At 41.4% G+C, this 16424-nt stretch overlaps 1 protein-coding gene across 3 annotated transcripts in view; it reads right to left on the reverse strand.

Annotated features, from left to right (window-relative positions):
* SHTN1 (shootin 1) overlaps positions 1 to 1792 on the reverse strand; it is a 115528-nt gene extending 113736 nt beyond the window's left edge. For 2 of the 3 annotated variants that reach the window (XM_069099039.1, XM_069099040.1), the window contains exon 1: positions 1326 to 1792. In XM_069099039.1, the coding sequence (XP_068955140.1) occupies positions 1326 to 1383 (58 nt within the window). In that variant the 5' untranslated portion in view covers positions 1384 to 1792. The remainder of the gene's footprint in view (positions 1 to 1325) is intronic. The other variant, XM_069099041.1, reaches the window with a different exon arrangement.
* Between the last annotated feature and the right edge of the window lie 14632 nt (positions 1793 to 16424).

Below are 16424 nucleotides of genomic sequence, written 5' to 3' on the forward strand. Positions count from 1 at the left end.
GCTTATCCATCCATCCATCCATCTTCACCAATCCATAAGAGAAACTGAGATGATCTATTAATCCTAGTTAAGTCATTAAACAAGAGAAACACTGAGCTTTTGAGACCCAATCCCACACTTTTAAGCTATTGCATATATGATTGTACAGAATCACTCACAGTTTCCATAGTTGTAAGAGCCTTAACAAGTTATTTAGTTTAATCTCTGGCCTTCAGGGAAGTAAGCTATTAGTATTCTTATTTTACCAATGAGGCAATGGACACCTAAAGAGATTAAGTGACTACCAAGGACACAGCCAGTGAGTGATTTGGAGGAGTGAAGGAATAGACCCTGCCTTCCAGTCAATAGTCATCTAGAAAAAATGTACATTTCTATAAACTCTCACTTCCTGAATTTGCATTACATTTTTTCTTGGAAATCACTTACACAGGCCAATCTGGGTTGGGAGAAGGGTTTGGAGTATAAAGCCCATACTCATTGGCTGACAGTTTTAATTTTAAATAACATTTGATTATCTTGAAGGTTTTTTTTTTTAATCTGTAAGAAAGACTGGTTAAAACCCACAAAACAGTATGCACTGATTAGTAAATCCACACACTTACTCTGTTATCAGCAGCTGACCTTGCTAAAAACTGAGATCCCCACATAGCTGGATGTTGACCTACTGTCTAATAAGTTGCTAAAAATGGTAAGTGATAAAACATCTTCTGGCCTGGAAAACATGACCTAGCTTTGAAATGGGGGAGGGGGAGAGAATGGAAACCAGTCCAAGCCAGAATAGAAAAAGATGGAAAGGACCAGGAGAAATCTGGCAGGCCTGGGCGCTACTGTATCTGGGGAGTGGGGTTCAGGGAGGGCTTGGAAAGACAGGCAATATTCATCTAAAGGTACCCTCCCCGCCCATACCAATGCAGGGCAGCGGGCAATCACACGTGTCTTCGTGTCTTTGTCCCGCCCAATCCACGGCAGCCCGGGCCCCTGGCCCCCCAACTCCGGACGCCTCCCCCAGTGCTCTGCATTTTTCTGGGCTAGGGCGTTAGAACCCCACAGTCCCTGGCCATGGGATAAGGCTCCCAGGGATCGAGGCTGAGCATTCAGAGCTCCCCTCCCCAGCAGAAGGCCGGGTGGAAGGGGAGCAGGCAGTTCACACACAACCCCCCTACCCCCCCCCCACACACACACGCACACACACACACACCCCGGCTTCCACCTGCCCAGGGCTGGGCGTTCTCTAGCTCTCCCGCCCTACCTTCCCCCCTCCCCCACCCTTTGGTGGGCAGCTGCAGCAGCAGCCACCGCCCCCTCCCCGCGGGTGGCCTTCTCACCTTGCTCCTTTAGGCTGGTGATGAGCTGCAGCTGCTTCTCCTCGTCCGAGCTGTTCATGTTGGCGGCGGGGAGTGGGGGGAAGGCAGAAGGGCGAGAAGGGGGGAAAACGAGGGGAGGGGGCTGCCCGGGGGGTAGAAAAAGAAAGATGCCGGTGCCGTGCCGCCCTACTACCCGGAAGTTGGGCTTCCTCCCGCTCCTGCTCCAGCTCCTCCTTCTCCTCCTCCTCCTGGCGCGGAGTGGGCGAGTGAGATCATCCCTACACACCTACTGCCGCAGCAGCCTCCGCCACAGCCACGCCGGTAGTGGCGGCGGCTCTGGTGGCGGAGGGGGTGGCTGCTGGCCTCACCTGCAGCCAGGGCCCGGGGAGTAACCGGAGCGCAAGCTGCAGGGGCGCGAGGTGTCCCCAAGGGATTTAGGGCGTAGCCGCAGATGCTGCTGTCTTGGACCCCGGGCGGCTTCCCTGCGGCACGCGCCAACCCGCCCTCCTGCAAAGAGAATGAGGGGCGGGGACGACTGGGGACTGTGAGCTGCCCCCCAGCCTCTGGATGCTCGGAGCAGGGAGGGAATGGGGGTAGATGGCACTTTGCTTTCTTCTCCACTCCCCCAAACCGCCCTACCCCCGACACAAAGACCAGATGGGGAGGAATCCCCACCCCATCCCCAATCCGTTTACAATTTCTTAGAAAAGCGTGGTATTCCTGTTAACTGTCACCTCCTCGAAAACCCATATGGTTGAGGAAGACACCCAGAGTGAGAGATTTTATGTTCTGCTGACCGGCGATTTCCCAAAAGAAATTTTCATTTTGCGCTTCCTGAACCACAATGGGGAATAATCTGGGACACAACCAAGTGTCTAGTGCTGTGGTTTGCCCTAGGGAAAATATCTTGGGCTTCGCTAAGAGAAGACACACCCACCCACCTTCTAGACTGTAGCAGGAAACTAAAAAGAAATCCTTGGGGAAAAAGCGGAAGGGGACAAATTGTTTTAAAGAACAGTCTACAAAACTGATCTGCATATACTCAAATGAGGACTGGTGGCGTAGAATCATCACGGGTCCGATTGCGTCCTATGTAACCATTATTATCCCTTATGAAATAGGGACTGAACGTGTGATTTCCTTAGCATAGGGGGCTCCACAGGTGAGGAAACTCGCTCTGCCAATGCTGGTGGGCATTCCCTGCAAATTAGAGTCTTAAACAGATGTGAAGAACTGTGCTCTCAAACCAATAGAAATGGAGGCCTCTAACTCATGCATAAGGCTTTATATTGACTTACTTTTAAAGTGTTATGTTATCTATGTTTTACTTCATCTTAATTCGGTTCCAGATATACTGGGCACTATATACCTAGAGCACTGGGCAGGGTCACAGGGACAGGAAATGTCAAAAATCCATGCTTGGACATTGGGCTCCGAGGCCAGCTGTCTACCCACTGTACCATACTGCCTTTTTTTTTTTTCGTTATGGCCCTGGTTAAAATATGCTGGTGGCCCGGGAGGAAGAGAAAGGAAGAAAAATTTATTAAGCCCTTACTATGTGTTGGGCACTGTTCTAAGCACTTTATCTTCACAACAACCCTATGAGAAGGATGTAATGACTTAATATTTATTGAGTGTTCACTAATTGCTTGGCACTCTTCTGGCTACTGGAAGAAGAATTTGGTGTATTCACTACCCCAAGTCCACCAAAGAATCTTTTGCATTATTATGAGCCGAAGCATTTTTTAATCCTAAACCACAGGTGGAAAAAACATTTGTCCAAAGCTGCATCTTTGTATGGAGGAGGCAGAGGCAGAGTTATCTGGTAATATTCTTAGACCACATGCTTACAAAAAGCTAGCACCAAACAGACAAATAAGACATACACTGTTCTGGTCGGAGTGGATGCCTTAGGTTTTAAATTAGTCCCAGCTCAAATATTCCATGTAGTCTTTACTGGTCACCCCTCCTCTAACCTCCTGTGGACTTACAGCCTGTCCCAGATTCATGGCACTTACAAAATGCCACCTCAGACATTATCTTGTCTGGTCCTGCCACTTAAGAAATAATCCCCTGCACATTGTGCTTCCAAGATGTCACCTGACCTTTGCTTGAAGATACTCAGTGAAGATGACTCACCACTCCTTCCCAAGGCAACCAGATGCACATTAGAATAGCTCTAAGTGCGAGGAAGGTTTTTGTAAATCAAGAGTAAATTTGCCTCATCTCTCCTTTACATGGCAGCCCTTCCTTCATGAAAGCTTTAAGAGAGCTACCTGTCTTCTCCAGATTAACAAGGAAGGGAATAAATATTTATACAACACCCACTAAGGGCCAGTCCTTTTACAAATATCTCATTTGATCCTTTCCACGGCCCTGAGAGGTAGATGCTATTATTATCCCTATTTTACAGAAGCAAACAGAAGTTAAGTGACTTGCCCAGGGTCACACAACTATGTATCTGAGGCCATATATGAATTCAGGTCTTTCTGACTCCAGTTTCAGCATTCTCTCTACTTCACTACCTAGCTGCCTCCAAACAGAGACTAGATGACCACTTGTAAGATGTTCTATAGAAAGGGAATTCTTTTTTGTGTATGGGCTATATGAGATGGCCACTGGCATCCCTTAACAATTCTCAAGTTCTGTGATTTTATGAGTTCTGCCAGGATTAGAAGTTAAGTTCACTGATTTATAATTTACAGGTTCTACTCTTAAATTAGAACAACTGTTGCCCAATTATGGTGCTTAAGTCTCCTGTTCTCATCAATCACAGCTCCCATTTCTTTTAATATCTAGATGAACAAGGTTCCCAACCCATGTTTAATCCCATAGAATATAAAAAGCTTGTCAAGGGAATATGGGGAATATTTAATAAATCTCTATATTATCCTGTTGAAATTAACCTAAGTTTTTCTTATGTGTATGGTAAACTCTAGAATTTATTTCATTGAATATTGAAGGTTTCCTGAAAACCAAGGGTTGTGGAGACCAAAAGAAGTTGGGAACCCCTGGCCTAGGATAAGTTTATCTGGGCCTAGAGATTGAAATCATCAAGGGCATCTAAATATCCTCTTCATATTTCCTCTGTACTTAGCTTCTGTAACAATTTACTACTGGGCATTTTTAATGCTTTGCCTTTTTTATTTCAAGGATCATTCTACTTGATAGAAAAAAAAAGATGAAAAATAAGTTAAAATCTGTTATCATCATTCTATCCACCCTAAGCAGCAGTATTATCCTTTCTTTGCTCGTCTTTTCACTGATACAGCCTTTTAAAAATCTATAGCCTTTGGTTATCCTTAGTTTTACTTATCAGACTCAGTTCATTTTGAGTACTCCTGACACTATTCTTACAGGACTGTGCTGTGCTTTTGTAGTCGTCCTACATCAAGTGCTTTTAGTCATGTCCAACTCTTTGTGATCCCATTTAAGGTTTTCTTGGTGAAGATACTGGAGTGGTCTGCCTTTTCCTTGTCCAGCTCATTTTACAGAGGAAACTGAAGCAAACAGGGTTAAGTGACTTGCCCAAGGTCACATAGCTAGTAAGTGTCTGAGGCCAGATTTGAACTCAGGAAGATGAGTCTTCTTCACTCCAGGTCTAGCACTCTATATACCACCACACTAGCGCTTGATCTTTTGTACCTATCTTTTAAAAATCTAAGTTCGGTGAGTTCCCTGTACATCCACCTTGGTTTCTTTGCTTTACTTTTTTCTTTCCCTTACTCCTTCCTCATCAGAAATATTTCTCTTCATGTGCTCATAATTTTTTCTCTTAGGAACTTCCCACTTATATTTCATTATAATAATGTATGAATAGATCATCTAGACTTTAAGCTAAATGAAGGCAGGGAACATATCTTATATTTCATTTTTGGCCGAGAATATATTAGTCACAGATACTCCATAAATATTTTCTGAATAATTGAACTGTAACATGTTCTGTACCTTTCCAGTATAATGTGAGTTTTGAGTTGGTTTCCTACTACTATGAATGAATATACCAACCACTCATACTCCCTCATCAGATTTTTTTATGAACCTAAATTCCTGATTTCTGAGAATTCACATTAGAGTTATAATAATTATAATTTTGGGGGCAACTGATCAGAAAATCAAAACTATGTAAGTATAATGGAAAAGTACTGGGCTATGCATTAGAAGATCTGTGTGCCAGCCTATCTCTGCCATTCACTAACTGTATGACCTTGGGTTAATCACTTAATATTGTGAACCTTGGTTTTCTCTTCTTTAAAATGGAATAATTCTCTTACTACCTACTTCTTGGCATCAATATAAAGATCCAATGATATGATATTATATATCAAGGGTTTAAGTGGTTCAAAGGACTCTAGTACATAATATTTCTGCTAAAACAGCTTTGGAACCATAAAACATTATATAAATGTCCATTATAAACACCATGCTTCACTCTACCATTTTATTACCACCTCATTACTCTGTATGTAGCAGATGAAGAAAAGTCCATTTCTCAGTGGGACAGATCAGGGGAGGATCAAAGTGTTCACAGAGAAAATTGGCATTGATGCTAGGTGGTTCAATGGACTTGAGATTGGGGAAAGGGAGGGGAGTGAAGAGAACATTCTGGGCATGGGAAATATTGTGAGCAAAAGCAGAAAGGCATAGGTTGATTTGAGAGAGAAATGTTAATTGGAGTGTAGACAATTTGGCAGGGGAAAGGAAGAAAACATTTTTATGTTACTTTTGTGTAACATTTGGGAAATTTCAGTTAGCTCAACCTGCTGATTGCTGGAAAAACCCATGAATACTGACATGCTTCTGTTGATGTAACAGTTGCGAATCTTTGGAACACGAAGATCTCAGGAGTACTAAAATTACAAATAAGCCAAAGCTCATTGCATGAGAGATAGAAGCATTACCAGAAGGGATATAGAACAGGAGATTGAGAAGGAGCCAAAAGGTTTTGCTGATGGCATGACATGTGACTGACAAAAAAGGTTCACCAAGAATGTTTGGAGAGTGAAATCTTGAATGGGAAGCCCAAATACTACATTGGTATCCCTAAGGTTTTAAAAGAACAAGGAGAAAACCTCCTTTAAGATATTGGGCACATTTTCTAAGGAGAATTTATGTGGAAATGTGGCCAATAGCTTGAGATGAGGAAAATTTGCAATCTACATAGGGGAGAGAATTCTTACATAAAAATTCAATAACCAATCCTCCAAAGTACTGTATACTTAAGAAAGAAAGAAAGGAAAAAAAGAAAGGAAGGAGAGAGAGAGAGAGGAGGATAGAGGGAGAAAACAAAGAAAATCCTTCCCAGATTTATTATAGAATTAGTGGTTTTTTACTTTGTCTTTCTGTAAGGAGGGTTTTGTTATCCTTTTTAGAGCTCAGTTCCTCAGGATCCATGGCCATGACAATTTCTAGTTTCCAGGTGTTGGATATTTACTCCCAGAATAGCCCCAAGGATTCTAAATAATAAGTCTTAGAATCATAGGAATAGACAGTCCTATTGCAACTGCACTATGAAATATAGGGATGACATAATTGGTATTTACTATGCTTGCAGAGAATGATGATATTCCTAAAGTTAAACTGTGAATTTAATGTTGGCAAGATAACTTCTTTGTCTATTGCCCTATAAAGCAAGAGGGCACTGGTCAGTGAGTGGGGAATCTGTGTGTACCTTGACTGGCTCCCACCAAGGCTTGAATAGAACCCATAGGGGAAATCACAGGGAACCCATAGGGGAACAGGACAGTGTAATGTTGTGTGTGCCTCACCTGGCCCCTGTTGAGGCTTGAGAGGTTTAGGGGACTGCATAAGCTGCACCTGTCTCGACTGACCCCAAATGAGATGTAGGGGTAGTTGTCCCTCACCTTCTCACCAGTTCTTGCAAGAAAGGTGATTAGGAAATGTGGTAGGAGCTGGTGCTCCCATTATCAGCAATCCTTTTGAGAAGATTAGACTAGAATGAAGTAAGATTATTAGCCCCTTGGAAGCTGTCTTCCTGTCCTTCCTGTCTGACCTGATCAAGAGTGAACCTGTTAGAGACTGGAGTCCACAAACTCCAGTGCGTCCCATGTGTTATCTGTGTAACACCTTCCAAGATGTAAATGCTCACTCTGAAAATTTAACAATCTCAAGCCTTTATGAGCCAGCTAAGCATACTCCTGCTCCCTAGCCACTACCCTCCTATATTTATTGTCTGCCCCATTAGAATGTAAGCTACTATTTGAGGGTAAGGAACTGTTTTTGTTTTTCTTTTTAATATCCTAGAGCATAGTATCTAATTCTAATACATGTTTTTCCTAGTCATTTGAAACCTTGATTTTCTTTTTCACTCTTAACCTTCATACATTTTTCAAATCCAAATGATTACTGTGAATTTTGCCTCTGATGTTATCTCTAGCATCTATTCCCTACTATTTCCATTGCAACCACGGTAGTCCAAGTCCTCATTACTCTTCAAATTGAAAATGACAATTGTGTCCAAAAAAATAGAGGTCTTTGTACCTCTATTCTACCCCTTTCCTCACCTGTCTTTTAGACCCTTGCTAAAAACTAATTATTCTTATGCATTGGAATGTCCAGGTTACTTCTTCATTTAAAAATCCCCCATGACTCCCTGTCAAATAAAGCTCAAATTCCTTTGTCTGAAATTCAGGGCTCTACATAATCTGGCATCAAGTTTTCTTTACAGCCTTATCTCATGGCATTCCCTTCTACACAGCAAAGAGTCTACTCAGAATCAACCCATTCTGTTCTACAAACATGCCTTCCTTATACTTCCCCACATCTATGCCTTCACTCATGCCATTCCCTATGCCTGGAATGTTTTCCCTCTCCATCTTTGCCTATTGAATTACCACTTATTCTTCCTCTTCTGAAAAGTTCTATCTTCAGTCCTCAGCAGTAATATAAACTACAGCCCTTATGAAAAAGAGCCCTTAAGCTCTTTACTTTCTTGACCAGGTCTTCATCATCCCTAGTAATGCTCTCTACATTGTTGTGATTTTCTCCCAGATTCCGTCTTTTTTTTTTGTTTTTGGTTTTTGGAGGGCAATTGGGGTTAAGTGACTTGCCCAAAGTCACACAGCTAGTAAGCGTGTCAAGCGTCTGAGGCCATGTTTGAATTCAGGTCCTCCTGACTCCAAGGTAGGTGTTCTATTCACTGTGCCACTTCTCCACCCCTGATTCCTTCTGCTAGTATCTTTTGTTCCCCATATGAATCACCAGAATTGAGGAGTGGTTTGGGGCTTGAAAAGTCTCAGGAGCCCATGCATGACCAGTTAGGTTGTAAATGTCATGCCAATGGAATTCTATCAATCTAGAAAAACTTCAAAGTAAGGAAACTAGCGTTGGCTAGAATGTCCACCTAAGGACAAATCCAGTTTTAGAGTCTTATCACCAAACTGACCACAGGAAGATGAAGTTTTTAGGAATAGCTAACAACTCTTAAAGACTATCTTCTATCTCTTAGATGGATTGACAGCTGCATTGTTGAGGTAGTGCTCACATGTCCAAAATCATAGTTTCTTGAAATACCAAAGTAAATATCTATGGATATGTCTTATGCATGGGCAGCTAGGTGAGTATAGTGGATAGAGCATCAGGCCTGGAATCAGGAAACCTCATCTTCCTGAGTTCAAATTCAGCATCAGACACTTATTAGTTGTGTGACTCTAGGCAAGTCACTTATACCTGTTTGCCTGAAGTTCCTCATCTATAAAATGAGCTGGAGACAGAAATGGCAAACAACTCCAGTATCTTTGCCAAAAAAAACCCCAAATGGGGTGACAAAGAATTGAACACAAAAGAAAAAAGATATTGGACTAAATGACCTTTAAGGGTCCTTCCAATTCTAAATCTGAAGAGTGGCCTCAAATACTCTGAATCTATAAGAATGTATGGTACACCAGAGAAGAGATAAGAAAATGGTTCTCCTTTTCTTTGGAGAAGTGAGAGATTTCTCTTTTATTGTGATATTGCATGTTGTAATAGTGCATATAGAAGCAACTTGGTGGTCCAATGACCTAGAGTCAAAGCAGGAAGATCTAACTTGAAATCTAGTCCCAGATACTTAGTAGTTCTGTAGCCCTGTATAAGTCATTTAACCTTTGTCCACCTCAGTTTCCCCATCTGCCAAATAGGGATAATAATTGCACCTAACTTCAAGGGTTGTCATAATGATTAAATGAGGTAGTATTTGTAAAGTACTTAGCATACTTCATAGTAGAAGCTTAAATTTTTGTTTTCCTCCTTTCTTCCATATGATGTCAGAAACAGTTGATATATTGGTTACTTTTGCTGAAATGTTTTTTTTTTTTAACAATCAGGGTTAAGTAACTTGCTCAAGGTTACACGGCCAGTTATTTCTGGGTGTGGTGCTAAGTATAGTTATTTCTGGGTGTGGTGCTAAGTATCAGAGCCTGGATTTGATCCCCAGGTCATCCCAACACTGGAGCCAGTGCTCTTACTTGCTGAGCCCTGTGGCCGCCCCTAAGCAACTGGGGCTAAGTAACTTGCTCAAGGTTACACGGCCAGGTGTTTCTGGGTGGGTGCTAAGTGTCTGAGCCCAGATTCGATCCCCAGGTCATCCTGACACTGGAGCCAGTGCTCTTACTCACTGTGCTACCTGGCTGCCCCTGCTGAAATGCTTTTTTAAAAAATCTTTTTTTTTATAAGGGATGGCTTGTTGGGGGTAGGGGAGATAAATTCAGAAATGAAGTTTATATAAAAACAAAAAGATAAAAAAAATGAAAAATAAACAAAGATTATGTTACCTTTCCTAAGAGCAAGTGTAGAAAGGGAGGGACAGCATGAGGATGATGGCTGCCTCTAGCCTGGCAGAGGATAGAGACATGGAAGTGTGGGACCCACATACCATAGCTCAGGGTCAGGGATGCTTGCAGCACAATTTGCCTTAGATCAAATCTGGTGCAGAGACATATTTCATTTCAATACAATTCAACTTGATTCAACAACTATTCAATAGATGCTTATAATCTGCTCTTAAAAAAAACTTATTATCTGTGGATCAGGACATATAAAAATAACTATCAAATAAGGAAAAGTAAGAGAAGTATAAAAGAGGGATCCAACAAAGTGCTATAAGAAATTTGAGGAGTGGCTAGGTGGCACAGTGAATAGAGCACCGGCCCTAGAGTCAGAAGGACCCAAGTTCAAATCTGACCTCAGACACTTAACACACATAGACACACAGTAGCCGTGTGACCTTGGTTAATCACTTAACTTGATTAATCACTTAACCCCAATTGCCCTACCTTCCCCCCTCAAAACCCCCCCCCAAAATAAATTTGAGAAATGACTCATCTTGAAAGAGTAACAACAACAATAGTAGATCGATAGATTGAATAGCTAACACTTTACTTTTTCAAAACACTTGACATATGTTATCTCATTTAAAGGGCAAAGCTTAATGAATTAGCTGGCTTATGAATTTACCCTTAAAGGAAAGGAGTAATTTAAATATATAGAGATTAGGTGGCATAAGACATGGAAGCATTAAAGTCATGGAAATGAGAGAAAGAGGATGAAAAGAGGGGGTGAAGAATAGTATGGTCTGGTTGGAACAAAGAATATATGAAGGAAAGTGTCTATGATAATGTTGGAAATGTAGGCTGAAACAAGATTTCTTGAGGGCCTTGAATGTCAGATAAGAGTTTACTTATCTATTGGTGAAAAGGAACCACTAGTTCCTATGAAGATCAATACGATTATAGCAGCATATTAGGAAGATTTTTAAGAAGTAGTGTAGCAAATGTATTCAGAGAGGATAGACCAGAAGCAGTAATTCCTATTAGGAAGCTATTATAATAGTTTAGGTGAGAAGCAAGTACAGCCTGAACTAAGGTAGTCTGAGTGGAAGTGGAGAAGAAAGAATATTGTATTGGTGTCAGAGAGCCTGTTTCAAATCCTTTTTGGGGTCTCTTTGGGCCCCAGTTTTTTTCATCTGTAAAATGAGGGGAATGGATTAGGTAATTTCTAAATTTCATTCTAGCTCTAAATATTACAATCTAACAGATGTGGAAGCACTAGATATTGTGGAAGTAGAAATGAAAGAATTTGGCAATTGATTGGATTGTGATATGAGAAAGGAGAAATTAAGATGACTCAACTGCTATGAACCTAGAAAAAAGTAAGTTGCTAAGGTTATTCAATTAACATGCATTTATTAAACACCTACTGTATGTGAAACACTGTCCTAGATGTTAGGGATAAAAGGCAAAAATGAAACAGTTCCTGCCCTTAAGAAGCTTAAATTCTATTTGGAGATAACATGTACCTATGTAAGTAAAAACAAAATGAATGCATGAAGACAAGATAATTTGGAAGAGACAAGGTGCAAGCAGCTGGGGGCATCAGGAAAGGCCATTAATAGAAATAGAAAAGTTAAGGAGAAGGCCAGTTTAGGGAGGAAGATGGAAAGTTCAGTTTTAGTAATGTCCTGGGTACTAATAAAATGTCTACATAGGAATATCTAATAAATGGTTGGAAATATGAAATTAGAGCTCCATTGAGAGGTTGGAGCCAGAGATAAGTTGAGAGTCATTGGCATGGAGATGATCGCTGAACCCATGGTTGTCTGTAATAGTAGATGAAATGACCAAGGGAAACAAGAAAGAAGGACCAAGGACAAAACTTTGGGGAATATCCACATTGCAGGAGGAGGAGAGGAATAAGCTTCCATCAAAGGAGAGAAAGAGCAGTTAGAGGGGCAGGAGAATCACTAGAAAGCACTTATCCAGAAGCTAAGGGAGGCTATTGGAATCAAGAAGGTGCCTACGGTGTTAAATGTCTACAATGTCAAACACTGTAGAGAGGGTGTGGGGAGAGATCACTGGATTTTCTGATTAGGTAGTCATTAATGGAGGAGAACTATTTAAATAGGGTAACTTGGACAGAAGCCCTATTGCAAGGAGCTACAGAGCAAACGGATAGTAAAGGAGTAGAAAAAAACATATAGACTATTGTAGAGCTGAGCACCAAAGGGAAAGAGAGATATGACAAAATGTTAAAGGACTGGTAGAATGAACAGGAAGTATTTTAAGGATAAAATAGGGTGTTGATCATATGTGTAAGCAAAGGACAAGGATTCAGTAGAAAGGAAAATATTAAAGACAGATGACTGAATGAGTAAAGTCATGGAGGAGGTAGAAGGGGTTGGGATCGAGGTGCAGGTGTACAAATAAATAATTCCTTCTCCCTAATTTTAATACAAGTACATAATAGGAAGGTTATTTCCAGGGCTAGCCTTATAGATCTTATCGGTAAGTGAAATAGAATAGATTCATATAATGTTAATGCTGTAAGCAACCAATTAGTTCAATGCTCAATTTTATAAATGAGGAAGCTGCTAAATGAATGAATGAAAAATATTATAACTATCTTATATATTAGTTTTGCTAAGTAGTCGCTTTGAGTCTCATATATTTATTGAGTGGACAATGCCTACTACTAGTATGAGTTATTCAAATGGTGTAAGTCTGATGGAAAAAAATGATTATGTCTCTCAGTGACCTCAAGTGAATCTTCTCTTCCAGGGAAGATTTAATCACAGACCACTGGGTGGTATAAGGATCCCTGTGGGAAGATGAGATTCCTAAGAGGAGGGAAATGATAGCATCCGTATCTATGTGGGACTCTCATGAGTCCTTAGTAAACAGTACATCTTGGTCAGCAGTGACTAGATCACTTGAGCTTGGAGTTTGATCAAAGGTCACACTTAGGCCATTTAAAGAGTTTTGTCCATGTGGTGAGATTATAAAACTAGGGACAGTATGAAGTTTCAGAGGTAAAAGAGAAGAGACCCATTGGTACCCAAATCACAAAAATTCATCCTGTCATTGTGGATCCTAGACTTATGAGTCACGTTGTGGCTGTGTGGACATTGCCTGCAGCCTTTTACCTATAAGTGGATGTTGTAGGGACAGATAAAAGCTAAGCAGTTTCAGATTCTCAGCAACTGATGAGAGCAGATTGTAACCAACCAGGTTAGGGAGAAGACAAACTGAAGCAGCTGGTAGGATGAGGACAAGAGTTGGAGCCACTCAAGGTCTGGAATTAATATAAGCAGAATCTAACCATTTGCTGCAAGCAGCCAAATTCTTATGACAAGATGAAATGACTCTCAGACTCTGAAGATATCATACAAAGGTTGGATTGGACTTCTGGGAACCAAAATGGCACAATGAGCAGTAAATCACTATAACTTTCCCATGTTCACCTCCAAACAACCATAAAACGATGCCTTAAAACAAATTCTGGAACAGCAGAACCAGCAAAAAGACAGGGCAAAACAATCTTTGAGCCCAAGAAACTTGCAAGATAAATAAGAAAGTTTTGTCTCAGGTAAAAGGGGAGCACAGGGGGCAGCTAAGTGGCACAGTGAATAGAGCACTGACCCTAGAGTCAGGAGGACCTGAGTTCAAATGCGCCCTCAGCCTCTTAACACTTACTAGCTGTGTGACTTTGGGCAAGTCACAACCCCAATTGCCCTACCTTCCCCACTCAGAAAAAAAGACACCCCCCCCCAAAAAAGGGGAAGAACACAGTCCAGGACAGGAAGCATCCCAACAAGCCAGCAGCAAGCCCCACATCAGCAAACCAGCTGGAGATCCTAAGCCCCACTGTGGTGGAAAAGGCAAATGCCAACACCAGGACCCTATACATGCCTCAGTATAGCCAGGGGAAAGGGCATACTCAAGCTTCAAGAAACACCATGTGCTTCAGTGTAACCCTGGGCAAACAGGCAACCTCTAGTATCCAGACCTCCACCTACTTCAGCATAGCCCCAGGTATACAGTAGACACCAACCCCACAGGTACCTAAGTAAACAGGCTGCCACCAGGCTAGTGCAGACCACCCCCATCCCACCCCACATGCTTCAGCATAGCTTTGGATAAACAGGCTGCCACCAGAAGCCCAGATTGCCACTTGCTTTGGTGTAGCCAGGGAAACACAGAAACATCCTACTGGCCTCAGCATGTGCCAGATACCAACATTGGGACCCCAACTCAGCACCAGGTAATCTGCCAGACCCCTATGGCCTCCAGCAGCATCAGCCACACACACCCCACTTTACCCTCTCATGTAGCATCTAGCACAGGGTCCCCATGGGCTTTGGGGCAACATCAGTGCAGCACCAGGTAAATAGCATGGGCTTGCAGCCCCTGGCAGAAGAAGCCTGAGACAGTGTCCCTTCCACCCCAGAGCAGAGCTCAAATTTAAAAGAAAGGGAAAGGACCAAAAAAGATAAGCAAAAACAAGAAAAGAATCTGGGCATAGAAAATTATTATGGTGACAGGAAAGATCAAGACACAAACTCAGAGGAGGACAAAAATGTCAAAACATCCATGGACAAAACCCTAAAGAAAAATGGGAAGTGGTTTCAAGCCCAGAAAGAACTCATGGAAGAGCTCAAAAAGGAACTTAAAAATTATGTAAGAGAGGTAGAAGAAAAATTAGGAAAAGAAATGAGAGTGATGCAAGAGAATTAAGAAAAAAGAATCAACAGCTTGGAAAAAGGAAACAATTGCTTAAAAAATAGAATTGTCCAAATGGAAAAGGAACTACAAAAGCTAAATGAGGAAAACTCCTTAAAAGTTAGAATTGGGAGGGGCAGCTAGGTGGTGCAGTGAATAGAGCACCAGCCCTAGAGTCAGGAGAACCTGAGTTCAAATCTAGATTCAGACACTTAACACAAAAACTAGCTGTGTGACCTTGGGCAAGTCACTTAACCCCAATTGCCCTGCAAAAATAAAAATAAAAGACACTAAACTAAAAAAAAAGTTAGAATTAGGTAAGTGGAAGCTATTGACTCTGAGACATCAAGAATCAATCAAACAAATTCAAAAGAATGAAAAAAAAATAGAAGAAAATGTAAACTACCTTATGAGAAAAACAACTGAGCTGGAAAACAGATCCAGGAGAGACAATGTCAGAATCATTGAACTACCTAAAAGCCATAATCAAAAAGAGGACATGGACAATATCTTTCAAGAAATTATCAAGGAAAACTTCCCTCATATTCTGGAACCAGAGGGTAAACTAGGCATTGAAATAGGCATCCAATGATCACCTCAGAAAAGAGTTCAAATATTGGGGAGCCACAATCAGGATTATATAGGATTTAGCAACTCAACATTAAAGGATCAGAGGTCATGAAACATAATATTCTGGAAGGCAAAGGAGTGAGGATTACAGCCAAGAATCACTTACCTGGTAAAATTAGCTATAATACTCCAAGAGAAAAAAAATGATCATTCAATGAAATAGAAGGATTTCAAGTTTTCATAAGGAAAAGACCAGAACTAAACACAAAGTTTGATCTCCAATATCAAGAGCCAAGAGAAACCTAAAAAGGGGAAAGAACACGGGAAGATGATACTTGTGATTATTAAACATTGTACGGCTGATAGCAGAGCTAGAAGGAATATGCGCAGACAGAGGGTATGGGTATAAGGTGAATTTGAGGGAATGGCATCACAAATAATTAAGGGATGAAAAAGAGGAGTAACACTGGGTGCAGAAGGAAGACAGAGGTACAGTGGAGTGAATTATTTCACATGCAAAGGCACAAAAAACCCATTCTATCAGAAGGAAAGATGGGAGAGTGGGTGATTGGCGTCACTTGAACCTTATTCATATCAGCATGGGGTCAACAAAGAAATAATATGCATGATCAGTAGAATATAGAAATCTGTCTCATACAACAGGAAGGTAGGAGGGAAGGATATTACATAAAGGGGTGAAGGTCTGACAGAAGAGAGGGCAGACTGGGGGAGGCAGTAAAAACCAGCAAAATACTGGTGAAAAGGGAAAGGGTAAAAGGAGGGAGAAGACAAAACAGGAGGAAAACTAGGACGGAAGGAAATACAGTTACTAATCATAACTGTGGATTAAATGGAAGTGGATAGCAGAGTGGAAAAAAAACCAGAATCCCACACGATATTGTTTACAAGAAACACACTTTAAGCAGACACGCACACAAAGAGTAAAGGTAAAGGGCTGGAGCAGAATCTGTTTTGCTTCAGCTGAAGCAAAAAATGTGGGGGTAGCAATCCTGATCTCAGACAAAGCAAAAGCAAACTATATCTGGCTAAAAGGTAC

The sequence above is a fragment of the Petaurus breviceps genome, unplaced genomic scaffold (genome assembly GCF_028583685.1).
Source record: "Petaurus breviceps papuanus isolate PSGF00001 unplaced genomic scaffold, PetGlider_PUasm1.0 37, whole genome shotgun sequence".
In the NCBI taxonomy this organism is placed as follows: Eukaryota; Metazoa; Chordata; class Mammalia; order Diprotodontia; family Petauridae; genus Petaurus; species Petaurus breviceps.